Genomic DNA, 27,702 nt, shown 5'->3' on the forward strand with positions numbered 1-27,702 from the left:
ACAACAAGCCTTTAAACTCAACAAGGTTTCTTGAGGGGGAAAAAAAAAAAAATCTCATTTGCAAACAGGTACCTTGATTCATCGTTGCAAATCAATCCTATAATTCTTTACATACCCACATATCCAACTTACCGACACAGGAGGTTTCATATTATTTATTGGAAAGCACAAAACAGGCATTTTAAAAGTGATAAAGTATACATTGAAAAAGTACATTTATATCACAAAGCATTGACCACATAATTGCAAATACATTTGCTGGAATGTGTACATCTACACTAATACTAAAAACAAACCATTTTTCATTTCTACACAGAAATATTACCTCCTATCAGTAGTGATAGATATTTTGTACATTTTCAAAAACACTATTTTTTTAACCAAACAAAATTAAGATCTTCATCAAGGCGTCTGCATCCATACATTTAACAAAGGTTTTTTCCCCCACACAATGAAGCAAATACTGTATTGTCCACTTCTTATTATTGGCCCTGTGCAGAAGAGATACATAAGAGATACACAAAAAGTTAAAGAAAATCCTTTAAATCGAGCTAACTCAGGAGTGAAGCCTTTAAGAAAGAAAAATTGGTTAATGTAAATGGTGGTGGCTTCTTGCATGGTTTTCAAAACCCTGGGAGGAGAAAGTTTTTCTTTCTTTTTTTTTTTAAAAAAAACATAATCACCAAACATATGGATAGATACAGAACTCAAGTTATCAGGTAAACAAAGTAATCTATTAATTATTCTGATAGTTATTTCGCTAGAAAAAAAGATGCATACTCCAAAGGTAACAAAGCAGGAGACATGCAAAAAAATATCTATAACCACTGAAACTGAAGCCAGCCAAAAAACACTTAAACTTTATACCTGTGGTGCTGGAGGATGTTGTGGCATTCCCTGCGGACTTGTCTGGGCGTAATACGCTGCCTGTTGCCTGTAGTACTCAGCCCATGCTGCACTGTAATCTGGCTGACCACCCGGCGGAGCCCCAGCAGGGGCAGGAACTGCTTGTCCTACAAGTAATTAAAATTATATAGCTGTGTTGTTGCAATAGAAATGAGAAAATTTCAAAATCTTGCTGCCTAACAAACATCACCTAGCTCCTTACAATATTCCTACATGGCTTTTAACAATGTTGTGGCTGCCTTTTTTTACCTAACCGCTTATCCTACTGATTTTAATGTAATGATTCCCATGTAACACAAAATGGAGGAACTGTAAAGACAGTTTTTTCCCACCTCTTGAATCACGTCTCCAAAACGTCTTTAAAGACTTTTAAGTCTTTAGGCCTGACTTTAAAGTCAGACCTAAACTGACCTGAACGAGAAGCATTTAAATTACAATACAGATCAACAGGGGAGATTACTTTTTGTAATCCACCTAGGCTGACTTTACCTTATTGTACAGACTGCATTATTTACTCCACCGCAGAATGTAGTCCTGAAACTTCTCCTTCCAACCTTTGCTTAAGTTCCAATCCTCTAGAAATAACAGCATGTACACACATACATGTATACACAGTCTCCCAGACTTACAGCTGAGAACTACCAGTTCTTCAGAAAAAAAAAAACCAACAAAAACCCAACTTGCAAGGCAACAGGCTAATACACAAGGACTCCTCAGCATACCGAAAAAAAAAATTAACAGCCAACTTTTTGGCTGTTCTTCCAATGAAGGTCTGTCACAGACATCTCTACTTCCTTTTTCGCTTCTCTTATTTCAGAAAGATCAGACACATTCCACTTATTACCACTGTCTTCACTTTTTTTTTTATATCTGAAAGGTGCTTTTGCAGTTACTACTGCAGAATGTACCTGACTATAAGCAGAACAACACTCTATACAGTCACCTGTCCTCACACTTGCATGCATCCAGGCAGAAGGGTTTTATATGGAGTGCTTCACTGTAAAGTTCTTAAATTTCCAAAACAGAACAACTATTACTGCTGTGATACGACATTTTTGTGATCTACATTCTTAAGGGATTAGTTTTTCAAATTAAAGTTTTACAGTCAGAATTAAGACACTACCGAAAAAACACCGCCTCCAAGTTTTTCGTAGGATACTAGGAAAAAAACCCAAAACACCACATCCAATCACACCACATCAAATAAATCCAAGCAAAATCCAAGCCTGCACCCTGTACAATTCCACAGAATCACAGCATGGTAGGGGTTGGAAGGGACCTCTATGGATCATCTAGTCCAACCCCCCTGCCGAAGCAGGGTCGCCTACAGCAGGCTGCACAGGACCTTGTCCAGGCAGGTCTCGAGTATCTCCAGAGAAAGAGACTCCACAACCCCTGGGCAACCTGTTCCAGTGCTCCACCACCCTCAGAGGGAAGTTCTTCCTCATATTCAGACGGAACTTCCTATGCTTCAGTTTGTGTCCGTTGCCCCTTGTCCTGTCGCTGGGCACCACTGAAAAGACCTTGGCCCCATCCTCCTGACACCCATCCTTCAGATATTTGTAAGTATATATTAAGTCCCCTCGCAGCCTCCTCTTCTTCAGGCTTAACAAGCCCAGCTCCCTCAGCCTCTCCTCGTAGGGGAGATGCTCCAGTCCCCTAATCATCCTCATAGCCCTCCACTGGACTCTCTCCAGTAGCTCATCTTTCTTGAAGTGGGGAGCCCAGGACTGGACACAGTACTCCAGATGGGGCCTCACTAGGGCAGAGTAGGAGGGGAGGAGAGCCTCCCTCTGTTACAGAGGGGGAGGATAACCTCCCCTAACCTTCCATGCGTGCCCGATCTTCTGTTCTGCTATCGACAAAAACGGGCAGCTTCCACACAACAATGACTAAGTTTTCATTCCTACCTGAAACCACCTCACCTTTTATTTGGGTACAATACCACTGAGCAACCTTCTAGGGAGCATGAGTATCAAGGACTCTAATGATTTTCTAGGGTATCAGAAGATTGATTTTGTTTGTTGAAATACTTTTACACAGAAAGTTCACACGAAGAATGCTAGCTACCCACGCTCGTCTTACATACACCTGTATTCTCCCAGTTCTCTTAGAAACATTATGTGAGCAGAGAATCTGAACGCTTGTCAAAGCACTACCCTGAACATCTTCAAAACACAATCTTCCATTTTCCAGCCCTCTGTACAACTTACATAGTGTTTCCACTTACACTGTAGATATATTGAAAAAAACCTTCTCCATCACTTTTTGGGTTATACAGTAAAGAAATTGTTTTCCTGGAGAAACTTACTTAAACGTCTTCAAATCTTACGAGCCGAAATAATGCTAATTCATATTTGTAAATTCACACTTCTGATCAATTATTTTAACCAAAACAATCTTTATTATGGTTACAAATTATCCTAGGATACACTTTTTGCAAGTTCGCTATTAATTTCTGAGATAATAATTCTACTTACAATTTATTTAGCTATGTCACAGCTGTCAGCACAGCTGAATGTCAAAGCTAACACATTTTTTGTGCACTATGACCCAAGAATCTTCTGACATTCAGCCAGCTATCCCCAAGGCAGTGCTGAAATTCAAATAATAAATCAAATGCGGGAAGTTTAACATCTACTCAAAGATGTCAAACTGGACTTCTGTCCTGAAATGGGTTAGTAAAAATTCAAAGTATTTTAGCTGTATCATTCCTCTACTAAGTACTGCAAGTAATTCTGAACCTACACAAGGAATTCAGCAGTTCTGTCAAAACTTCCTTTCAGTGTACAGAACTGCACTGAAACAGTACATGCTCATTAACACCCAGATTCAACTGGAACACTAACAAGACTGATAAACTACTTACAAAGGAAATACAGGAAACACAGGATACCTGCCCATTAAGCAAGGCTAAGAAAGAAAATGCCACATGATCCTACAGCTCTTCCACTACTCAAATCATCAAGGGTGATTCTAGTAAGAGAAAACCGTTCTTTGTCCTCTTTCCTGCTACAATGCTGAGGAATCATTAAAGAACACTTCCACTTTATTATTAGGGAATCCCTTAACTATAAATCAAGCCCACAATATATTAGAATGACTTTAAATGATAAATTCACAAACTCCTACAGTGACATACAAATCATTTACTAAAATATGACTTCAAGTTTAGAGGGAACTGTTACCCTTGGGATATTTTTAGGGCCTAGTTATGCAAATCTATTTCATCTCTTGTAGGGAAAAGTAAAAATACTATGACTCCAATTCAGGATAAAACCATCTATACATCTTCAAAAGCTAAACTACTCTCTTGTTATCTGGTAATACTCAAGGAAAATTCAAAACAGATTTCCTGAATTTATTAAGTAGGGTACAAAGGAAACAGATGGTCTGGGTGACCTATAGGATCCATGTACAGTATCTTAACAGTGCAAATGAGTAATTTTATTAGCTTTTCAGTCGTGTTTTTAATTGTATATACTTCTCAAAGCAACAGTCCCTGACCAAGCTAAGGGTCTGAAAAAGGAGACGGACTTTGCCAGTATATTTGCAAGTTGGAAAATAGGTTATTTTCACGTCACTGTTCTATATGCTGAAAAAAATATGAAAGCATTCTCTGTGATTAGCCAAGTCATAACCACACCAGCAGGCAGCCACTTTGGAAAACAGTATTACGGTTTTGGGAAGAATATTCAAGAGTGCTTTAGAGTTTTCAGACCACTCCTACTTAACAGAGTGTGAGAAAATCCAGAGCACCAACTGCAGTATCACATCCAACTTGTTCAGTTCAGTACTGTCACCCTCATAAGCTTGCCACATGGATTATCAAAGTAGTTTCCTCAGCAGCAAAAATAAAACTGCTTGGGCTCAGCAAGTCCCAAGTTTCAGTTCAGTTCTCCAAAACAGCTGTTTGCGTAATTATCTGTGCTGTGAGAAATCTGAAAGAAGAGTTGAAGAGTGAGTGACTTGTAATTCCTACCTTCCCGCTTTTGCACAGTTTAACGGGGACAGTACTGTAGGAAGCACAAACAGCAGCGGCTGTATTTGAGAGGCCGGAGACCACACAGACTTGCTGATGGACAGCCTTCCTGCTCGCCAGGTCTTCTACTACTACTTAACACTGCTGTGAAGCAGGTGGGAAACCCACCTCCATTTAGCACTAAATTAACAATAGGTGAATTCTCAGCCCTTCAACCTCCCTAGGTCAGTTCTTCCTCTTTTCTAAGTGGATATTAAGAGAAATGGTATCTTCCATATCAAGATTTTCAATATGCTGAAGTAGCAGAAAGTTCTTATGATTTACACAGCCAAGTCATACAGGCCCAGACTTCAAGAGTTCTCCTTCAGGTAAAGGACTCGATTTGAAATAGAAAAAGAAATGAAGACCAGAACCGCCCTTCTGCTTTTCCTCTTATTTGGTTGTTGTCTTGGGGTTTTTTAAATTTTGCATTTTAAAAGCAACTTTTTACATTTCCCAATGTCTAGTTTTATTGGGTTCACACTCTTCTTTGGACTTGCTCCCAGAAACTCTATCCCCAAACCTCGTAACTAGCTATTATTTAATTAGACCGAAGACAAGACTAGTGCAACCCAGACTTTACTTTCGAGAGACGGCAAATTAGAAAGACAACAGAGCCCCTGCAAACACATTTCATTATTCTTAAAAAGGCAGTGAAAAAATCCCACAACTTTGCACTGAAGAACGTGAGCTGAACTAACAGAGACAGTAAACTGAAAAACAGCAGTTAAACGAAACAGGAAAAGGAAAAATGGAAAGGCCCATCACATCTTAAAAATCACGTGTTTGGGAGCTCTGTTGCAATTTTCTTAGTCTGATATGCAATTTTTGAAGTAAATCATCATCACATATTTTCTGTTTCATTTCATCACTTACGCTGTGCCAAAAACAAATATAGGCAGTTATGTCTTGGCAAATGATTTGAGATCAACCTGCTAGAAGGTTGGGAAGAGGAATTAAACATGCTATTAATCCTAACTCCAAACGCATTTTTAATATGCCATGAGAAAACAGGGTGCAGTTGGAAGAGGGCAGAAAACTCACCAAACCCCCCCACCCAAAGAAACAAACAGAAAATGAAAATTTGATGCTGCTGTATGTCTGGTCAAACAGAGATACCAGGGAAAGCCCTGGCACTCATAAGCCCACTAGTCCTCAGCATACAAATCTGCATCAACTACTATATCCATGGGGGGACGCTGTGGACACAACACTGACATGCAAGACATAACCATGATTTAAAAGATAAAAGCATCTTCTGCTAATACATCAAGACCACATATTCTTTCCTTATTCAGTAAATGATGAAATCATCAACTTAACAAGCAAATACATTTCAGTTTTGTAAGTCAGCTCAGGCAAGATATTTTGGAAAAGCTAGCAACAACGTATAATCTGTAGTTTAAACACAGCTCCTAAGTGCTGCAAAACAAATATTATTTAAAAAAGGACATGATATAAAGGAAAGCTAGTTATGACGCTTTAATAACCTGGAACACAGAAAGCAAGTTACAAGAAAAAACCTGCACACATACCCATTTTTTTGTAGTACTCCTCCCAGGCCTTGGTATAGTCAACTTGCCCTGCTGGTGCTGGATTTGGCTGCTCTCCTGAATTACATTAGAAATAGTCAAAATAAAAACTACTGGGCTTTGTTTCATACATAGAAAAATTTACAAGTAATTGAATTGATTAAATAATTGAATTTAATTTAATAATAACTGTTTTTTTCAGTAATAATCCCAAGTAACATCACTCAAATCTGACTCTATAAACCTATGTGGTACAAGCTACTACAAATATAAACTATTAGTAAAAAACACCACAAAGAAACAAAGAAGCGTTTAGCATGTTTTCAAGGTTCAGGAAATGCACACCACTCACAGTACAAAATACTACCTAAAATTTAAGTACTACGCCTCATCCAGGCACAACGATTATACCAATACAACTAAATATTACAATTATAATTGTCCTAAAACTACTGGAAGTGATGCAACTGTTTAAGCAAAGGACAATCAACAGTTTGGCTCACTCCATTTTTACTTATGACTACACTATGTAGATGTTAATTAAGTCACCCCTAGTTGCAGCAGAATTTTTTATGGGGTATATTACAAGACAAATACATTGCCCTTATTTACCACTGAAATTAAGAAAAGCAATGTTGAATGCTGTAAGCAATAGTTTTTCCAAGAAAACCAGCTACCTTCAATAAATTTACCCAACATATGAGGACAACAATAAAAATAATATGGCATCCACACCCCCTGCAATGAGAAATTTATCTGCTTTATTGAACAGCTACCTTGTCCATTAGTTTGGGTTGTAGCTGGTCCACCAGGAGGGGCCGCAGGTGGTGGCTGTGCTTGCTGCTGATAGTAGTGAGCATAGTAAGCTGCCCACGCTGCTGAATTGGGATCTGTTCCTGGCTTACCTACGGAAACAAAACATAAACATTCACAAAAGTAGTATGAACAGAACGCTGTCCTCAATTAATCCTGCCCTAATCACTCATATTTTCCTCCAAGGAAAAAAATATAAGCCAAATAACCACGTACATTCTGTAAGTATCCTTTCTTTCTAGCACAAACCTTCAATCAGGTTTCAGACAAGTATATTGTACAAAGTATACTTTCATAGGACTGATGGGGTAAAAGAAAAAAAAAAAAAAAATCATTCTAGAACCCCTCCTACTATAATGTCACTTGTTAATTTTTAAATGTGATGAACAGAAACAGATTTTCAAGTTTAAATAAACAGTCATGTTCCTAAATGGTAGCAACAATGAATCATTCTAGCACCAAACAATTTCAGTGGTTTTACTTTTGTTATAACCTCACACTAATGACACTGCCAGAGGTGGAGGAGGCATACCAAATACATATTTCTGAAACAGAAGAATACAAATCTTACTAGGTATTTGCGATGCTTGACAGTTAAACTTTAAGATAACAGTAAAATAGAGAAACATACAGTATTTTAAGAGCCTGAATCCCCATACAAGGCTATAAAGCATCACTGTTTACTTACAGCTTTTTAGTACAACAAATAATAGCAACACTTGCATCTTCCGCAGCTATCTCCGTGCTTCCCTTATTTTTAACTACGTCTAGGCAGGCCAACGGTGCTGCTTCCTAGAGCCTTATTTTTCTGTTTTTCACATATAGCCTTTAGGAATGGCTTATTGTTGCTGAATCACAGAGATTGATTACATTATCAGATTGGCAATCCACAAAACCTGCAAATCTACTGTTAGATAGAGCATGTAATGTTCTATAACACAACCAGCATCCTTAAACAATAAAACTATCTGCAAATAAATGCTGTCAACTGAGGAAAGAACTTCACGTAGAGACAGGGACACAATTGATACTTCAGCATAACTATACATAGGAATGGAATTATATTTCCCCCTCAAGCACAAAATAGGTAAGGCAGTGACTAATGGAAGAGAAAGAATGCCTTGAAAAAGGCATTCAGGAAGAAGAAATCCACAACACAACAAATTTCTTGCAGTATTTCATTTAGCATTAAAGTCAGATGTAGCCACTTAAAAAGCACACAGTAGTATCAGCATACAGAAAACAATGTTAACAAGTTTCCTTTTAAAGTTACACTGCTTCTGTCAACAACTGTAAATTTAAACTAATATGTACTATACTCTAAGGTTACCTGCAAATATCATATAAGCCATTGCTCGGTTCCCCCCCCTCCTTCCCCTTAGTAGCTACTTCTCTAGAATAGAGGAACACAGAGCGGGATTCATCAAATTTCCAAAGAAATCTCACTGTAGTAACTAGCTCCACTTTCACGTGACAAGAGGCAAGCACAGCTCTGGAGAAAAGCAACTCTGAAAAAAATACTAAAATAACCCATTTGTTACACTGGAATGAGCAACTAGGTGGACAACCGCACAAAACTCACCCAAATAAATGCTAGTCGAAAAAAACACCAACTTCAGCTACACATCGGAAAACTTCATTAGGTTTTTAAGAGGAGTATTTATCCAAAAAATGGTTACAAAATCATCATCAAGATGACATCAAGGTCAGCATTTGCCATTTTTCTTACAGATCCTTATGCAGATAAATGACTTTATAAAAAATTAAAAGGTGGCATGAAAAAGGCTGTAACATTTTGGCAGTGGTTTTGGATTAAACGACACATTCGGTATTCCAAGACTGTAAGTCAAGTCACTGTGAATCATTCTCCTTTTAATTAATGACAACAGGCATTTTTAAATACTAGACTGAACGCATGCAGAGCTACCTTTTATAGAAGTTAGGGAAATGACACCAGAGATGGTACTTCACCAAGAAATGATATGTAGAAGACTTGAACATGAATAGAACTCTCTGTAGGTTATAACATCCTTCAAAGCCCTCCTCTTTTTCACTAATGGAACTTATGTCAGAACCACTGGCTATCAGAAAACACGTATTCCATTTATAACAAGAATAAAATTGAGATCTTTTGGATGAAGTTCTGAAGAAGCTCCACCTCAAACAAATGAGGTACAAGTGACTCAAGCATCTAGCCTTACCATGCCTTCTGGGACTGCAGTTCCGTTTCCCCCATATGCTCTAGTCCAACCAAAGGATGCAACTTAAAGAAAAGCAGGATACTAAAACTTCGGGAAGTTGTAATTAAGTAAAAACTCCCGGTCTTGACAAAGATAAACAGAAATAGAAGAAACAGATTCTACAAAGAGGGTTTCAGAAGAATTTACAAAACTATTATACGCAAAAGGTCAAAATACACAACCCTAACTAGTTTTACTGTATTAACAGCAGTTCAACAAAAGTTTTATCCCTCAAAAAAAGGACTGAACAAAATACATTTGTATAAGATTCTGAAAAACAATCCTCATCTAGATCAACAAAAGCTAGAAATATGTAACATAGTATAAACTGTGCAAAGTCAGGATCAATGATGCTGTAACGGGCACTGTTCAATATAAAATACAAAGTCATTGACTATTACAGGAAGAAAACACATCCTCATTAAAGAACTTTATGTAAAAACAGCCATTGTAAGAAAAACGAACTGATGTGAACCAAGAGTCTTGCAAAAAGTATCATGAATTGGGATGCAATATCAGTAATGTTTAGTAAAGAAGATATTCCACCGATAACAACTCAGTTTCAACATCTCACAAGCAGTACGTGGGAAGTGTAAAACTTCTGTAAACTGACAATCAGTAAAGAAAAGCCTGAAGAATACGAGGTTTTTCAGATTTACCAGTATAAGACAAACGAACTGTGAAAAGTGTATCCTTGAAAGGACAAAACAGATGTACTTACAGAACATCCACATCGCCGTATGACCGTGATATTTCTTACCTGGATCTGGCGGATTTGGTGGCTGCCAGTGCGGATAAGCATTTCCCCATCCTTGTGGAGCATATGGAGCTGGAGGACCACTATAAAAGATCAAGTCATAGACATACTGTGAAAGCCAGTCCCAGGGTCACCCTACAAAAAAAAGGAAGCTAGCTTAAGTAGTACTTACTGAGGTGCAGGGCCTGGAGGCCCTGGATTATAAGGAGCCGGGTTATATGGTCCCATGGGAGCACCAGGACCTGGTGGCCCAGGAGGTCCATGCGGGCCAGGAACAACACCATGGGGTCCGTGGGGAACAGGTGGACCCAATGGATTTACTGGACCCTGTAACAAGAGTGGCACACAGATGAAAATAAACCTTCAAGTTCTCATTTTTTCAGCAGTTTAGAAGCATAAATCTGAATGCTTCAAGAATATAATCGAAAAGATTTGACTGTTTTTAAAGAAAGACACTTCCCTGGAGAAAATAATCTTTCTCAAGATTAAGTAGGCCTGTGGCTAGTTAAGGAAGAGAGTTAAAAGCAGCAGTGGCAGTAATAGCAACTAAAAAGCTGCAATTATTTCACATCTTTCTTGAGGAAACAATTTTACAAACACAGATTTCTCCACAAGTTCCACTAAAAAACCCCCACAAACTAAAGCAAGACTATCAGTATTTTAAAATAAAGTGATACATCTAAATCTGCCTAATTCTGCTAATTAAATCTGTTTATAAGATCATGTACAAAAACCACGTAGTGAATTTGATTACATGCACACACATGCAAACAGAAGTACAGTGAATTTAAAGGGTGTAAACTTTGATTAAAACTCTACCTAAACATACCGAGACTGAAAAACTAAACATGCAGTTTAGTTGCATTAAGAATATCAAGGGTATCTTTAAAGTTGTCAAAGATTTCATTATGCACAAACTGGGCAACTTCAAGAACACATAATTGAAAAATACACTGTATTACATTGAAAAAAGCAATTGTTTCTTTCCATTTCAAGTTTTTGCTTTTTCTGGTGCATCAAGTTATGTTTATATTACTTTAAAACTGGATTACCATTTATTATTATCAATTTATTACCTGATTAATTCTGAAGTAAAATGGAAGGAAAGTCTCCACAAAGGGGAATTACTTTCTATTCTGTTTAGTTGTAATAGTAAACCAAAATATAGTTATACACTTACTCCAATCTTTTCTTCTATAAGTTGTCGTGCATAATCTATTTGCTGGGGTGTTCCACGGATAGTAAACATCTTCATGTTTGGATCCGCATTAGGTGGAGGATTTCTCTGAAGTTCTATTCTAGCACCAGACTGCTGGCTTATGCTTTTAATAGTTTCACCACCTACAATACAACATACAGCTTTTATGACATGCATTAAAGCGAAAATACCATAATTCAAATCAGAGAATGTCAACTGCATGGAAAAATGAAAATAGAGAAGTGAAAAGACACCTGTTTTTATCCGCCATACAAGAGCGTTCTAGTAAAAAAAACCAAAAAACCTCTGCAGTGTGGTACAGAGCTTTGATTGCAGTAAACTAGCAAAAATAAATTATTTCTTCAGTGAAAGACCACAATATTGTTACTCACAAATAACAGGAAAGATTTCCTAAAATGTTGTCTGGTTTTCTTCCATTCATGTAAAGATGTACAACTAGACATCAATAACAACTGACACCCACGGTTATCAGCAAATACAGACTTTAAGCCTAACCTCCCTATAAAGCAGCAGGAAAGCACAGACAGCAACAACAAAAAAAAACCCCATAAGCTGACCAGAGGGTAACATCCGTATTTTTTGCAGGGCACTAAACTGAGAAAGTTGAATTCCCTAAATTCCCCAAGTTCCTCCTCTTACAGGGTCCTGAGAAGTTACTTGTATCGCTAGTAGGCACACAGACTTCAAAATATGTCATATGGCATTTAAAAAAAAAATTTAAAAAATAAAATAATAATTAAAAAAAAAAAAAAAAAAAAATCAATCAACCTTCCTGGTCAAGAACTGAACTACATCAGCCTATTTGTCATGTCTGGAAAACACATTAAAAAAAAAGATTAAGGTAACTCAAGCATTTCATTTAGAAGCGTACAGTAAATTATTTTTTAAATAAAACTACTTGAGAAGTAATTATTTTAATAAACAGACACATAAGAAATTGTTACAGGATTCCACTGTAAAAGATCTTTGCTGGAATATGTGAAAATTAGTTTTAAGAGCCAGTTACAGACACAGTAAGACTAGGCTAATCAAGCAGTACCAAATGAACTTTATTATACGATACATCATCTATAATCTACCAAACACTACCAATGTAACTCAGTACTTCTTACTTTACAAAAAAAAAAAAAGTTTAGATAAATTGATTTGGTTCTTGACTTTTAACTAGCAGGGTATGTGTTTCGGTGAGGAAAATCTGAAAACAGGAGTGTTATGACTTAGCCGTATTATGTTGCTCTACTGTGCATGGAACTAACTGCAAAGGCTTCTCTTGTAACATCTCTCTAGTATGGCTATTTGTGCAAATAGAAAAGCTGAGAGTTAAACTACATATAGATACAGATATATAAGACATATTGCCTTTGCCAATGATTAATCCAGTTTTTCCAGTGGGAACAATAAAATTGAATTCCTGTAATCCACCAGGAGGCCCCATGTTCCAGTTGCCTTGGCCTCTACCCCTTCCTCGACCACCAGGTCCTGGTCCACCAGGGTTACCAGCCTAAAAAGCAACAAATTAGCACATTTACTAAAAATTATTGAAAACAAATTATTAATGCCAACTGGTTACATCACATCATTTGTTAAGAAAAAACTGATTTACTATTCAGATAATTCTGGAAAATATACTACTTTACCAAAACTACATTTTAAATTACGTTTTAAAAGATGTTCTGTATAACTCTGCATATCAAAGATGAAGGCAAGGATATAGAAGACATCAGAAAGTTTCACATGTACAAAGATGTAATTTCCGTCTGCCTTCTGTAAATGCAGTGGTGGGGCTCATCTCACAATAAGCTTTTAAAACCATCTTTTAAACATCAGTTACAATCAAAAGTAACAACCTATCAGTTATTCATACAAGAGAAGAAGTAGCTCTAAAACCAGCCAGATCAAGAACCGCCATGACTTTGAAACAAGATTATCATCCTGACACTTGCAAAACTGTAACTGTAAAAGCAAACATTCATATTCCAGACTGAACTCTGAAATAGATTCAAATGGCACCAGTAAATTATTTTCTTTAGTTAAACACGGATTTTTAAAATTTTAAGACTTTCCAAAAGTCAGGCAGGAGATTTTAAATCGTAAACAACATTATTACCCAACCTGAACACTTCGAAGGAGATCTGTAATAATTTCTGCAGCATGCTGACATCTGTCAGGAGGCCCTGTGATTTGGGCTATTCTATCTGGAGTTGTTCCATCATCTGGAATAAAAATGAACTATTGCAGTATATGTAATCCACTAAATTTACACTAAATTCACAGAAACCTATGGACATATTACCAACCTGGCTTAAATTGGATCCTAACACCAGCATCATTCTGTATCTTTTTTATCATCTCTCCATTTCTTCCAATTACAATACCTACAGCAAATCGTGGTATTGGAACCTTAAAGACAAAAAAAAAAAATTCAAGATGTCAATGATGCACATATTCCTACCAAATTCACACAATTAAAGGGTCACATATTAGAATGGTAAACAAGGGCCAGCCCTATACCACTTCAGGCTTTTTGAAGTGTTATTTTTTTAATATCAAGTCACAGCTCTAGCAAACACTGGACGAAAGCATCAAAAAGATCTTATGCACTACAAGTTCTCATAGTGGCAGCAATTCCAATGGATATTATGCTTCTCACAAAGAACAAGAGTTCTAATGGGCCTAAAGTGCAGATTCTAGCAGATGAAACTTTTCAGCCTCACCTTGAATGAGCAGTTAGAAGCTCACAACTTGCATAATAGGTAAGTATTTTTCTGTAGAGGCCAAACTCTCATTTCTGTAACAACATTATATACTTCGCCATAAAACTTATGTACTTATTTGACAAAAAACTCCAGCTAGCTGAAACAGTTCAGAACTGCTGGTAATGTAAAGTGAATGCTGCACACCATTTAAAGTCATAATTTCAGCAATGACCGAGTAATATACTTACATGCCACAACTACTTTTGGAATCTGGTTAGGAGCTTTCAGTGGTATTACCCAGCTTAACATTTTAATGTTAACATCTCAAAATACAGTGAACAAGTTTTTCAACCATGCTTACGTCTATCCCTTCATTTCCTCCTATTCTTGACCCATATTCGTTGCGCACCTCTCTAAAGCCACCTTGATCACGAATTAACTCCAGCACCATTTCCTTGGCTTGCTAAAAGAAGAATGAAAGTTAATTTAGGTATTGCAACATTAGAATGGATTTTAAAATGCTCTGAATTCTGAAGGACTCCTTACTTGAACTTTATAAGGGTCTCCAGTTATCCTAAGGGGCTTGTCTGCACCAGTGTTCTGTGGACCATCTTGAATCATGACCATTTTGACACCTGCCCGTTCCTGTTTGACAAAATGGAGGTCAATACACACTCAAATCCAGATTCAGTGTTACACATTTTTAAGAGAAGACACATAAGTACCTGTAATTGTTTAATTGTCTCTCCACCTTTTCCAATAACTAACCCTGCTTTACTTGCTGGAATCATAATTTCTTGGACTGCATTTCCAGGTCCATCACCATGATGAAAGCCAGGTGCAGGTCGTCCCTTTTCAACTATCTGATCAAGTAATCTTTTTGCTGATCTGTGAAGGAACATATACATTTATAAATACACTTATTCCTACAAGTATCACTTGCCCACACCTATTTTGCGTGGAGATGTTTTTGTTTCCCCATTCGAAAAGTTTCTGCAGAAGAAATAAAATTACTCTAAGAGATATGAGGCAAACTCAGTAAACCTGTAACAGTAACTTAAGAAAGTAACTGTAAGATAATGTGGTAGACAAAACCAGCCCAATGTCAGAATACAAAAAGTGATTCTTTATGAAACACACATCAAACAAAAATCACCTCCTCAAATACGACCATCATCCCTGAATACAGTTACATTGATCAAACCATAATTTAGAACAAAAGATGGAAACCTTGTTCGATCTATTTTACCTTACAATTTATGAAAAGGCAAAAAAACTCAGACTGTAAAATAAACCTAGCTTTAACACCAAGTATCGTGATAGCTGCTGCTTGATTCAGCATGCAAAGCAAGGACATTAGTACTTGTAACTATTACCAGAATAGCGGACAAAAGCAAGTATATATTCACCACACATTTAAGGCAGTTGCCATCAGAGTAAAATCATGATTACAGTACTAACATCAATTATAACTCTTCCCTCTAGTATATGAGCAGAATAAACTATAATTAGAAATAAAATTCTCATAAAGGAATGACTTCATGAACAGCAGTTTGCTTGACTGCAACATAAGAGGAGAATGCCATGTTACCTTCCCAAAGGAAAACATGTCGCTGCAGGCCTTACCTGCCAGCATGAACTGGGAGCAGCTAACCTAAGTGAGGTAATACCAAATATGCTACTACACTTAAGATCTTCCCTAGCAAAGCCAGGATAAGTCGGTCTTCAAGTGGTTACATAACCTCTGTGCCAGTAAAAAAAAAAAAAAAAAAACCATTTTCATTCCTATCACCCTCTTCCCTGAACACAGGAAGGCAAAAGTTAACTTTTCCAATAGGTATTACATAGACATCACTTTCATTACTTTTGTTATACTTTCATTTATACTGCAGACATTTAAGAACCTTGATGGGCTGGGCTTGAGTAACTTCTACTCTTACACATCACTGATTTTCCACATTTTCCTTGTGATCTTTCAATTTATGATTAACAAAGAGTTTATTATTAGCACACATTACTGTTTAGTATACATTCACACATTTCATGCTCAAGCAGCGCATAGTTAGATAAGTATTATTTACAACAAGATTTTGGACACAAAAAAGTTGACGTTCCGTATCTTTGTCTTGGAATGCCAAGGGATCTGACTGCAGGTTCAGTGCTTTTTTTCTCAGGTATACATTTATTTGTCACCAGACTGCCTCTTCAAAACACGAAAACCATAATATTATAAACATACTATCTAAATATTATATTTACATCTAAAAAATGAAGTGTATTGCACAGTTAAATATGAACACAAAGAATTTGTTGTACTTACTGAACAGACTCTGGTGTTCCAGTTAACATACATGATCTTTCAGGCAGGCCTCCACTATCTAAAGTCATAAAATAAAACCAGTTTAGCAGTAGTGTTAAGTCAGAGCGAGATTATGAAATTAAACATAATATACAAACTACTGGAACTTCACTGAAGTAGAATAGTCAGCATACAAGAACATTTTGCATCTCTTTTAACTGCTATCATGACTATTAGTACAAGACATTAAAATATACCTTAAAGGAAGGTTCAGGCAACTAGAAGCGATGATCAGCATTCTGAACTCTCTAACAGAAAACCCCACCAAAATAAACAAAGAAAAAAACCACAGATAGTTACCAGGTGCAATCTGTATTTTACAGCCAGACTCTTGCTGTATACGTGAGATCTGCTCTCCACCTCTGCCAATTACTTGGAGGAAGAAAATATAGAAAGATTATTTGTATTAACAGTCTCTGCTAACATCCCTCATTATACTATGCCATCACGCCCATACTACTTACTGAATCCAACCATCCCATCTGGAACTTTGTACTCCTCTGTCATCACAGACCTACAGAGAACGTTAAATCAAACAAAAGACAATGACCATACAAAGACCAAACTGGCATTAAATTTATATATATCCTCCCACTAAACCAAACAAAGCTAGTGCCCCCACTATCGCGCAGGCTTGTTTGCCTCCCATTAACTTTAAAAGTGATTATGCAAGCCCAGTACTAAGCAAACTAACAATATACAAAAGTGACCACATAAAGTTTGAGTATAATATGAATCGATCTAAGTTTTCCTTCATCCTCTTTAACAGATGCATGGTATAAAAAAGGCTGGTGCAGCATTTTAAGTGTCACCTGTATATCCACAGAAGTATGCTGAAAATACACAAATTTCAGCATGTCATCTACTAAATTCAGCCTAAACACAGCAATTGTTGCATGTTGTTGTTTGGGGAAGAAATGAGTGGAGAAAACTATTAAATTGTAGCAAATATAGCTGACTGAGCAATATGCCGTGTTAAATATGAATTCTTATTTTAAATCCATTAGCTTGCTTTTTTGTTTACCAGATAGTGCCAACCCCCCTTCCCCTTCAGATGTGTTTCCAACTTCTAGTTATGCTACCTATGCTCAGGTAGTAAAACTCAGCAACTTTTTTTCCTTTTACTGAGCCTGATGCACAGTCTATGCTTTGAAGGGAAAGAAAGAGACAGCAATGTGGATACATTTTATGTGTTTGACTTTGGACTTGCTGAAGCTGAATTTCAACAGATCACTGTTTCATGCATTGACGCCACTTTTTCAGAAAAATTTCTTGAAACTGCTTTCTTTCACTAAAAAGGAAAACTCTGCTTCAGATGTAGTGTAACTCTTACCTTTGCTGTTGATGCATCGGTGGTAGCTGATTTCCAAAAGCTACAAACAAATATTGTTAAAATTAAAATCAAACAAGTAGTATAATTTACAACTAAGCTCCTTTGATAATAAAACTTCCTTGTATCAACTTTTGTCCAAGCTGACTTTTTAAGAAGTGTTATCAAGAGATTTAAAAACACCTAAAAAGATTCTCAGCTGTTGCTAACAACATTGTCAGTTTTACAAATCAGACTGGCACTGGGTCAAGAAAACAGGGCATAAACCCCCATCCATTCTTTTTATCTCACTGATTCAAGTATCACCTACCAGAACACTGTTTCAAATGCTTGTTCTAACAATGTTACACTTGTTTAGGTTTTTTTGGCAACAAAATAAAAATTACTTACAGTCATTCTGAGGAGCAACTTTCTTAGCATCTGGTTGATCTGCAAAATTAAGATTTTTTAAATTTTTTTGCCAAGAAATTCAAGAAGTGTTTACACCTTTTAGTGTGAATTGTAACTTTCCAGTGTATTTTAGTCCCCCTTTCCTTTTTTTCCTTTTCTTTCTTTTTTTTTCCTCCAATTTCAGGGAGCTGATCATCTGAATAAAAGAAAGAATCTCACGAACACTCAGCACTTGGTTAGTACAGCTGAAAAGATGTTAGGTTTTTCCATGTATCTAGTCAGTAGTTTAACAAAAGGCAGTTTTCAGAACACACTGTAGGTTGCTCATAGATACCCAGTCACTGAAACTTAACTAAGACAAGGAACAAAGTTTATCTGTGTTGATTGCTCAAGCTAATGATGCTTCTATAGTAAAAAAGAAAAAAAAAATCAAATCCAATCCAAAAATCAACAATGATTTAAAGAAAAAAAAAATTCTGACAATGACCACAAATCTAGATCAAACATCTGAAAATACAACAGCATCACATGGAAATGTAATCTCAATCTGAATGTTGATACGAAATTCCTATCCAAATATCAAGCATTTCATAGCATAAAACTTCAAAAAAAAGCAGATTCAAAGCAACTACATCACTACCATCCAAATCCTTTCTGTACAGTAACGGAATAAAAGGCATAATTAACCTGTATCTGAAAAGATAAGACTTCAGATGCTTCCTTCCCACCCCAAAATAAAGGTTATATGAACCACCATAATTTATGTGCAGCAAAAACTCAGACACATACTCCAAGAAATATTTGTGTCAATCCAGAAAGATCCACTAGTTTATGTCATGTTTACATACTAAACACAGGTAATAAATAAAAATTCCTGCCTTTAAAAGGAGAGGGCATTCCCTCCCAGTGTGTTGTACTGCTCGGACTTGTCCAAGAGCCATCTACACATAAAATAAAAAGAATACATTACATATATCATCTGAAGCATCATTAGCTCATTTTTGTATATTAAAAACCTCACCGTTAATAGAAAAAAACCCTTTATCACAGGACACGAGAACTCCTGATATAAAGCCCTAGTTACACTCTGTAGACTGAGTTTCAATCCTCTTAAAGGAAAAAAAAAGGCATTGCTCTTTCGTGAGACCTACGAGAACATTTCAACAAGCTCAGAGATTTCTTTCCACAATTGAGCCAGGATTTTGTGTGTATATTAAACATATCAAACCCTGTTAAATTCAAACTGGCTGCGTAGTAAGAGACAGAAGACGACACACGCACATTTCAGGAGAAAACTTTACTGCAGTGTAAGGCAAATCCAAAAAGCTGCAACAAGTTAGAAGATTTAAGTATGATCTTATCTGGTCACACATGCTATCAGCTTAAATGTTAGACTACGCAAAAGTGTCTACAAGGTAGAAAATTCACTTTCCTGTCTTTTTTTAAAGTCCTATGCTTTTACAACGAAATGCATTAATGCTTTTATTTGAAACTGTGCAGTAATAAAGTATATGAAACAATCAAATTTAAGGAGTGAACGCTTCCTACTCTAATTGTAATTTACAGACTGTGATCGATCCTGCACAACAACAAAAGACTTAAACAACATACCTGTACAAGCATCTCTCAACCATGAATTTATCTGCCCCCTTCCCCGGCATACATTTTCCTCTTTACAGCATTTAAACCACATTTAAAATATTTTAAAACAGGCTTACGTTCACTTCAGGTTAAAGCACAAACGTTTAAAACAAACTTCCCCATTAAACTGAAAATGAAAAAGCATGGCATGATCTATTAAGAGAGTAAAATGTTTTTATGCTGTGCTATGGGGGGAAAAAAAACACCAAAACCCACGAACAGAAAAACCACCTGCAATCGTTCTGGCACCGTGGCCATACTCAACAAAAATAAATGCAGCAGTAACGAGCGCATACCTCCATCCTCAAGAGGTCTTTTTTGTCCTCCATAACCGTAGTCGTTTGAATTCATTGATGTGCCAGCATCTCCTCCAATTTTTGCTGCAATCTAAACAAAAGACAGATATTGTGAGTTAAAAAAAAAACAACAAAAAAGCCAGACCTCCTTTATTCCAGGTCTTCTAAACGATTTTAAGCGAAAATTTTTGCTGCAATCTAAACAAAAGACAGATATTGTGAGTTAAAAAAAAAAAAAAAACCAACAAAAAAGCCAGACCTCCTTTATTCCAGGTCTTCTAAACGATTTTAAGCGATTTAAACAATGCGTATTAAAATGATACCACATAAGTAAACAGAAGGTTGCTGCAACAAACAGTTCTGCCTACAGAATTTTTTTTCGTATTTTGAAGGAGACTTGTGGTCATCCTTCAACAGCAAAGCTTCCTATATTTTATTCATCTGTTGAAAAAGAAACCCCAAAACCCATCTTTCAAACACCAGAAATTTTTTTCCTAAAAGGGGCTTTTCCTTTACTACCCATACTTCACGAAACACTGCGGTATCTCACAGAGGGCCCGACCCCTAAAACTATTTCAAAGCTTAAGCAGTCCCGACTACACCGGAGACTTAAAATACTGCCAAAACCGCGGCCGGACGAGGCGAAAAATTTGGCCCGAAATACAATGAAAACAACGCCCGCGGTGCAAAAGCTACAAATACAACTTCGGGATAAAAAAACCCCCAAACAACTACTTCGAGGAGACAGCCCTCGCCGCCTTCGCTCCGCAGGCCGCAGCGCTCCCCAACCGGTCCGAGGAGGGCAGCGAGGGCGCCTCGGGGCACACAACGAGGGCCGCGCCGCGGAGCCGCCCTCCCTCCGACCCCTCCGCCGCCAGCCGCCGGGCTCCCGGAGACGCGCCGCTCCTCGCCTCACCGCGGGCCGGCGGCAGGGCCCCCGCCGCCCCGCTTCCCTCCCGTCACCCCCGCCACCCCGCGATGGCGCGGATCGCTGCGGCAGCCTGATCTGCCAGCGGGCAATGGCGGAGCGGAGGGAGCCGGCGTCTGACTGGAAAAACCTCTCGCCGCCCGAGGAGGGCGGGCGCCCGCCGCGGCGGGCGGCGAGGGGACGGGACAAAGCTCCCCCCCCCAACCCACAGACACGTACTGGCGGAGGGACCCCCTCCTCAGGTCTCCCCAGAGCCGAGCGTCGCCAGGGCGCAGCCAGCTAACTCCTCCCGCGGCTCAGGCACCGCGGCCTGGTCAGCGGCCGCCTCCAGGCCCGGGGACCCGAAGGCCCATTGATTTGGCGGCGCCGCGTTACACGCACGCACACACCTGCCTAGCCCTCTGCAGCGCGTCTTTAAAGGCATCGTTCACTCCGCCGCCTCCCCCGCCGCCTCCCCCGGGCGCGCCCGAAGCAGGAGGGGGCACCGTGGAATAGTCCGCCATACTCGCTCAGCCGCCGCTTCCTGCCCCGCTCGCTGCCTGCCAAGAAAGAAAGAAAATGGCGGCGGGCGGGAGCCTTTCACATTCCTGCGCGGCATCGTGCTCGGGGGGGGGAGGGAGAGCGGCCTAACCTCGCGAGACCTGGGGCGAGATTTCATCCGAGAGCTCGAGAACGTCGGGGAAAGCTCGCGGCGTTTCGCCCGGCTCCGCGCCCTGACCAGAGCCGCGCGGCCTCCGGGGGGCGCCCTTCAGCGGCGGCGAGCTCGCGGTGTTTCCATGGTAGCACGGGATGTTAGAGACTCGCGGTGATAGGGCGGGGAGTGTCACATGGGATAAGGGGACGGGGGCGAGGCAGTGCAGTGTAGCGTCGCGCTCCGCTCTCGGCGCTGCGGGTGGGGGCCGCGCGGATCTCGCGCGACTTGGTCTCGAGCTGTGGGTGCGCGGGTGAGAGCCGCGCCTGAGGCGCAGAGGCTGCCGGGAGCGAGGTTGGCCCGAGGGAGACTGAGGCGGCGTCCGTTTGGTGAGTGCGTGAGGGAAGTAACGGACGGGGGCTTGCGGGCAACCGGCTGCGCTGCGGCTTGGCTGCCTGCCCGCCTGGGACTGCGCCCGGCGAGGCGTTTGGCGCTCTGGTGGCTCTGTTCCTTCCCGGGCGGTTCCCGGGCGACGGGGGTAGCGGCGGCGCGGTCCCAAGCCGTGAGCGGAGGGAGGGAGCCGGGCCTTTTTCCCGCCTTAGCGCGGCGGTGTCCTGCAGTGGGGCTCCTCGTAGTGCCGTGCCGCGGCGCCTGGCCTTGAGCTGTCGGTGTGCCCGCCGTGTGACGGCTAGAGAAAACAATAAAAGCCCCGTTTCCGGGGGAGAAGCCTTGGCGTCTGGTGGCGCAGGCTTGGCGGTAGCTGGAAAGGCGAGAGGCGCCTCGTCGGGGCTGTTCCCGAGCCCGGCGGAGTGGGCGGCCGGGGCCGGGAGGCGGACTGGGTGCTCCCCCCGCCGCGCCCCTCGCAGCGCCCTGCCCGGCACTGCCCGGCCCGGCAGCTGCGGCCCGCCGCTGCTGTCGAACGGCTTTCGGCTTGCTTCCTTCTGCAGCGTCCACCGCTGTTCGTTTCTGTGCTGAAAATGAGCGCGGCTACTGTACAGTTTTTACAACTGGGGGGATTTTTTTGCTTGGCTGAGCAAGCACACACAAGCTGTAATGAAAACTCGGGAGCTGGTAATGCTTTAATCTGGGCCCTGTTTAGGTCCTGTGACCTGGTGGGGATGAACCGTCATGCTGAATATGGGTGACGATGTTGCAAAAGGCTTCACGTCTAGATAAGGTCATAGAGTATCTACTTAGCTTTCATAGCAGTAGAGACTAGATAATACTGAAGGTGAACTAAGCTGCACAATTGCTTTCTGTACGGTTCTGAGGGGGATGCTTTGCAGTTTTTAAACAACTTACTTAGATGAATCAAATTCTGACAACTTGATGGGCTCCCGGATTACATCAGTTTCATGCTTTTTTTTAAACTGAAGTATGGGAGGTCTCTTCCAACCTAAATGAGCCTGTGTTTCTCTGTCGTCAGTACTTCTAATTAAGGAACTGTTGTTTTGTGCTTTGCTTAGTTTTGGGCTATATGCAGGGAGGGAGCAACTCTGTTGAAGTCGTGTGAAAATGCTTCATGCTGTCTTCTCTTTTGGCTAGCCTTGTAGTTCCATGCTCCCCTAAGAACTTCCTTGTTTCTCATTGCTCCCTTCAGTTCTGACTGTTTATAAATGAGATCATTTTAGTAGACCTTAAGACACAGTGGTGCTGCTGAGGTGAGATTATCCTGCATCTCCAGTTCAGGTAACTCCACCAAAGGAAGCTGAAAACGTGTGTTACATTTTTTTCCTTCAATAAAAATTTTGAGGTACTACTGCTCAAAAGGGTTTTAAAATTAATGTATTCCACAAAATTAAAATTCCTACATGCTTCTAGGCAGATTACGGTGTATAATTAGAGACACTTGAAACTTGCTGCTGAGACCCTTCTGCTGAAAAAGCCTGTTCAGAAGAATTAGCATATACTTTCCATCAATGTAGCTGTGTTAACTGGGGGAGGGGGGGAAGCAAAAATGGATTTGGAAAGGGGGAACTTCATTTTCATGCTTGATTCTATGCTATTTCTAAGCAATAATTTGACCTTGAACTATTTTTTCATTTCCTTTGTTACTGAGAATTTGGCTATGTATGCCAGCCATGCTATGCAAAGAAGTTGAGCAATAGCAGTTGACTGATGCATTGAAGCTAATACTGGCTGCTGGCTATGTCTTTTACGGCTCTTTGCTTATTAGTGGATGTGGAGCGTCTATGTACTTTGCTTTTTATTGTTATGAAATGGGGTAATGAGTCTTTGCTAAGTTCTGTGAGACAAGCCAGTAGCTGTATAATACTGATGATGTTTTGAAGCAGTTACAATGCTTTGCGTTAATGAAAACACTTTTGTATGGTACTGTAAGTGTTCTAGTTGCGTTCGTAAACAACTAATGATAAGTGAATGTTAATTTTGGAATTTTTACCAGCTTTTTACTACATTTTGAGGTGATGCTTCCTTTGAAAGACAAGATATTTAGTAAGTATATGATTCCTCGATCTTCCAGATTATTGAAGTCTTTGTATTTCTTAAGCCTTTCAGAGTTAGAAAATGAAATTTAGAAAATTTCGAAGGGTTGCTTCTATCTGTATTTCCAATGATGGCACTTAGAACCTACATACTAGAAACCCATGTCTCTTAAGCACTCTATCTCCATTTCCCTTTATTAAATTATACTTCTGTTGAGAAAATTATCCCTGTGGGATTAATTCCTTCTCCTTAATCTCTTAATGGAGTGGGGTGAAGATGCAATCCCTTAACCCTGCTAACTGCAGTATTCTTTCAGATGCTTTGCTGGGTTGTTACAGCAGCGTATGCCAGGTTGTTCTGGTTTCTCACTTGCAAAAATTAGTCATTGCCTATTTTCGCAAATCTGCCTTCTAAGAAATTAATTATAGTAGATTGGTAAACAAATGTAGTAGAGAACATAAGAGGTGACAGAATATAGAGTTTTAAAACGCCTTTCCGTATTTCTTTTGGAGATTGGAGGAGGGTGTATCCCTTAACTAAACTTGATGATGTCTCTCATGGTTCTCAGGCCATAGTCTGATGATTACTGAAAACAACAGCAACAAGTTGAACATTCTGGTAGGTGTAATTACTGAGAAACAGCTTGTTCAAATGAGAACTCTGACAAGTGAGAAAACTTTTTATGTGTAGTATGGATTGTCACAGACTTAAATAATGGAGAATTCTGGGGGAAAAAAAACACAAACAAACCACATTTCTGGGCTTTTTCTTTTTTAATCAAATATTGTGTGTATGAAGGAATTTTACTTCTAACAAAACATACTCGGAGTATTTCTAAACTAGCTAGTTCAAGTGTTGTAAAAGCATAAATGTGTAAGTTTGGAACTGACCCAAATCCTCTGCATGAAGTAAGACACTTCAGTGCATGCTTGCATTGAGTTCTGTTCCGTTGTTGGGTTGTTTGGGGTTTTTTTCCCTTTTACAATTGACTTCAGCTTTGATCTACGGTGACCAGACCAAGGGATAAGGCAGTCCTGAAAGAAGTGGTTTACTGGTACAGGTAAGGAGACCTCTCACAGGGTCATAAACTAAAGAATTACATTTCGTACAAAGTTTCTTCTGCAACACTGAACACCTATGTAGGAAAAGTGATTACAGTCTTGAACTATCAGAGAGGGATAACCATTGTGATAGCTTTACATCTGCCTGCTGTGCTTTCTGCAAGTCATTGCTGCTGTGGGGAAATTTGCAATTGGTTTCTGATAATTTCATCACTTGTGGAGAGTTAGATCAACTGATTCAGATCCTAACTGTCAGTGGGTGCTGCTGTGCTGGCAAAGGGTGTCCAGAATCTGCAACATTATCGGTAGAAAACTCCCTTGAGTAACTACTGAGAGAGATTGCAACATGTGCTCTATAGCCAAACGACTGCTGATCTGTCACGAGCTTTCATATTAACTACATGTGCACCAAAGTAGTAATTACAAATTTCAGATCCTACCCAGGATGATCGAAGTGATGGCCAGCTTGGTCTTCCTAGTCAGCAAATATGTGCGTGATGCTTCATTCCAGACAAATGCAGAGGCATGGGTTGCTCCTGAGGAATTGGAGGGAGTAGGAAAAAGTATTTGTGGGAGGAGATGGGAGTGTTGAAGAGGAAGGGAAGCCTGTAGCCACTGTCACGTCTGTCTTCACTCAGTAGTGATAACACAGCTTTCCTCTTGGCTTCTGGGGGAAGAACAAGAGTGCATTTGCTCCCTAAGCCTGTATCTGGTCACCTGTGTACAAGCTTTTATATGGCAAGCTTCAAAAACCCCGAAATCTTTCGGGTTTTTGATTGACATTTAGTCATGCTGCTATTCTTAGCAAAAAAGTTTTTCTATATTAAGTACTTGAAGAAAAGCTGTGAAAATATTGTAGCTTCTATAAAGCACTTGTCTTACACGTTTTACTCTTGTGAATCTTATTTCATATGTATTTGATTTAAAGCTGGAAGTGGGTTGAAGCTGCTGAAAGGAAATTTAATAGTAAAACTTAAAAGGTAAGGAAGGAGTCTTTGCCCCAAGGTTTCGCTTGAGGTCTACCAGCAAATTTGATTCTGGGCCTGAGGACAGTGGAGCAGTGAAATGTCTTTCTAGAACTTCTTACTATGCGAAGTTTTAGCTTTTATTATGAGTTTGAGGGAAAATTTTCTAGAAAGTATAGAATTTCTATAGTCTGTTAGTAGAATAGATGCTGAAATTTGCTGTTGCTTTAAAATATTATCGCTTTAGAACACCTGGACATTTTTCTGCTTAATTTTTCATCTTTCCATGTTGTGCCGCCTTTACCTAGAACCAGTTAATCTAGAGGAAGAAAGTTGTTTAAGAGATTAACTGCAATGGAGGTCTGTCAAACTCCCCCCTTCCATCTTTTCCCAAAACTCTTCTAGGTTGAGGAAGGGGGAAAAGACAACTAAGAAACCTGATTTGAGCTGTGGGATGTTGTTGAAACATTTGAAAGACTAATTAGCAACTATTTTGATTTCTATTACAGCAGATTCTGATACATACAACTAGGGCTGCCTGCATTTCTGTCTTCTGTAGATGAACAGAAGTGCATTCTTACTGTCTCAAATCAAGTAAGCTTAGGTATGCTGATGTTCTCCTTTCAGGTTAAACAGAGTTGTTCTGACATCTCCTTATCAAATTACTGTCTTTATACAACGATTCAGTGCATATGTTTTCAGCCTTGCATGTTAAACTAGCTGCCTGAATCAGAGCAGCTGGGTGGGATTTTGACAAGCGCATTCTGGAAAAAGCATGCAGTGTGACCATCTCCTTGTGCTTATGTAAGAACAGTGTGATCACATGTCCACAGGAAAAATGCATGCAGCTCCTTATTTGGTAATGCATTAATAACCTCTGTCTTGTTTGAGTATAAAAGCAATTAATAACAGTACAATGTAGCCAAGTCACTTTTCTAAGTGAATTTATTTGTTTTGCAGTTCCTCTTCATCAAGACTCAGAAAATAGTTTATTTTCTACTGGAAACTATTAATTTCTATTGTTGTTAGGAAAAAAAAAAACCAAGTGGAGTGTGAATGGGGGTTGTGCAGGCATCTTCCACCTACCCTTCCCCCTCTTACATGTGACCCATAAAATGATCAGTGTCATGTTTGTTCAGGGTTGTTTTTTTTCTCTCAGCTGTTCTGTTTACTGATAGCTTTTTAACGACACCAGAAAATAATACTTGTGCAAGAAGGAAAAATGACTTGCAGACATGACTTCTGTCTGTTCCTTAGTTATGGAACATGACTGAAATAGTGGTACAACTCTAGATGAGCCTATCAGTCTTCAGTATAAAGCTGTAGTATATCTTCACTGTTAGGAAAATATTTCTATAATGTGTTATGTTCCAAAGTGGTGGTGTGTTGGGGCGATTTGTTTTTTTGTTTTTTTTTTGGGGGGGGGGTTTAGATGGAATAAATCCAAATACTTAAGTGATAGACTGAGAACC

At 39.4% G+C, this 27,702-nt stretch overlaps 2 protein-coding genes across 15 annotated transcripts in view; one reads left to right on the forward strand and one right to left on the reverse strand.

Moving 5' to 3' along the window:
* The window catches only part of FUBP1 (far upstream element binding protein 1), a 37,391-nt gene extending 15,662 nt beyond the window's left edge, over positions 1–21,729 (reverse strand). For 8 of the 12 annotated variants that reach the window (XR_012764400.1, XR_012764405.1, XR_012764403.1 and 5 more), the window contains exons 1-20: positions 21,518–21,729; positions 20,201–20,291; positions 19,142–19,204; positions 18,264–18,302; positions 17,877–17,916; positions 17,008–17,057; positions 16,844–16,915; positions 16,505–16,562; positions 14,910–15,072; positions 14,731–14,829; positions 14,546–14,647; positions 13,786–13,888; positions 13,601–13,701; positions 12,848–12,989; positions 11,450–11,610; positions 10,442–10,596; positions 10,273–10,352; positions 7,236–7,364; positions 6,463–6,537; positions 868–1,013 (exon numbers count right to left, since the gene is read on the reverse strand). Coding sequence is in view for 6 of the 12 variants with exons in the window: in XM_075424764.1 (XP_075280879.1) it covers positions 868–1,013; positions 6,463–6,537; positions 7,236–7,364; positions 10,273–10,352; positions 10,442–10,596; positions 11,450–11,610; positions 12,848–12,989; positions 13,601–13,701; positions 13,786–13,888; positions 14,546–14,647; positions 14,731–14,829; positions 14,910–15,072; positions 16,505–16,562; positions 16,844–16,915; positions 17,008–17,057; positions 17,877–17,916; positions 18,264–18,302; positions 19,142–19,204; positions 20,201–20,291; positions 21,518–21,631 (1,983 nt within the window). In the remaining 6 variants the exon portion in view is untranslated. Of the gene's footprint in view, positions 1–406; positions 492–867; positions 1,014–6,462; positions 6,538–7,235; positions 7,365–10,272; positions 10,353–10,441; positions 10,597–11,449; positions 11,611–12,847; positions 12,990–13,600; positions 13,702–13,785; positions 13,889–14,545; positions 14,648–14,730; positions 14,830–14,909; positions 15,073–16,504; positions 16,563–16,843; positions 16,916–17,007; positions 17,058–17,876; positions 17,917–18,263; positions 18,303–19,141; positions 19,205–20,200; positions 20,292–21,517 lie in introns of those variants that run through there. The other 4 variants (XM_075424765.1, XM_075424767.1, XM_075424769.1 and 1 more) reach the window with 4 other exon arrangements.
* A 157-nt stretch (positions 21,730–21,886) lies between these two features.
* Positions 21,887–27,702, forward strand: part of DNAJB4 (DnaJ heat shock protein family (Hsp40) member B4) — a 29,719-nt gene continuing 23,903 nt past the window's right edge. For 2 of the 3 annotated variants that reach the window (XM_075424772.1, XM_075424771.1), the window contains exon 1: positions 21,972–22,148. The gene's annotated coding sequence lies outside the window, so the exon portion shown is untranslated. Of the gene's footprint in view, positions 21,908–21,971; positions 22,149–27,702 lie in introns of those variants that run through there. The other variant, XM_075424774.1, reaches the window with a different exon arrangement.

The sequence above is a fragment of the Opisthocomus hoazin genome, chromosome 6 (assembly GCF_030867145.1).
Source record: "Opisthocomus hoazin isolate bOpiHoa1 chromosome 6, bOpiHoa1.hap1, whole genome shotgun sequence".
NCBI classification, from domain to species: domain Eukaryota; kingdom Metazoa; phylum Chordata; class Aves; order Opisthocomiformes; family Opisthocomidae; genus Opisthocomus; species Opisthocomus hoazin.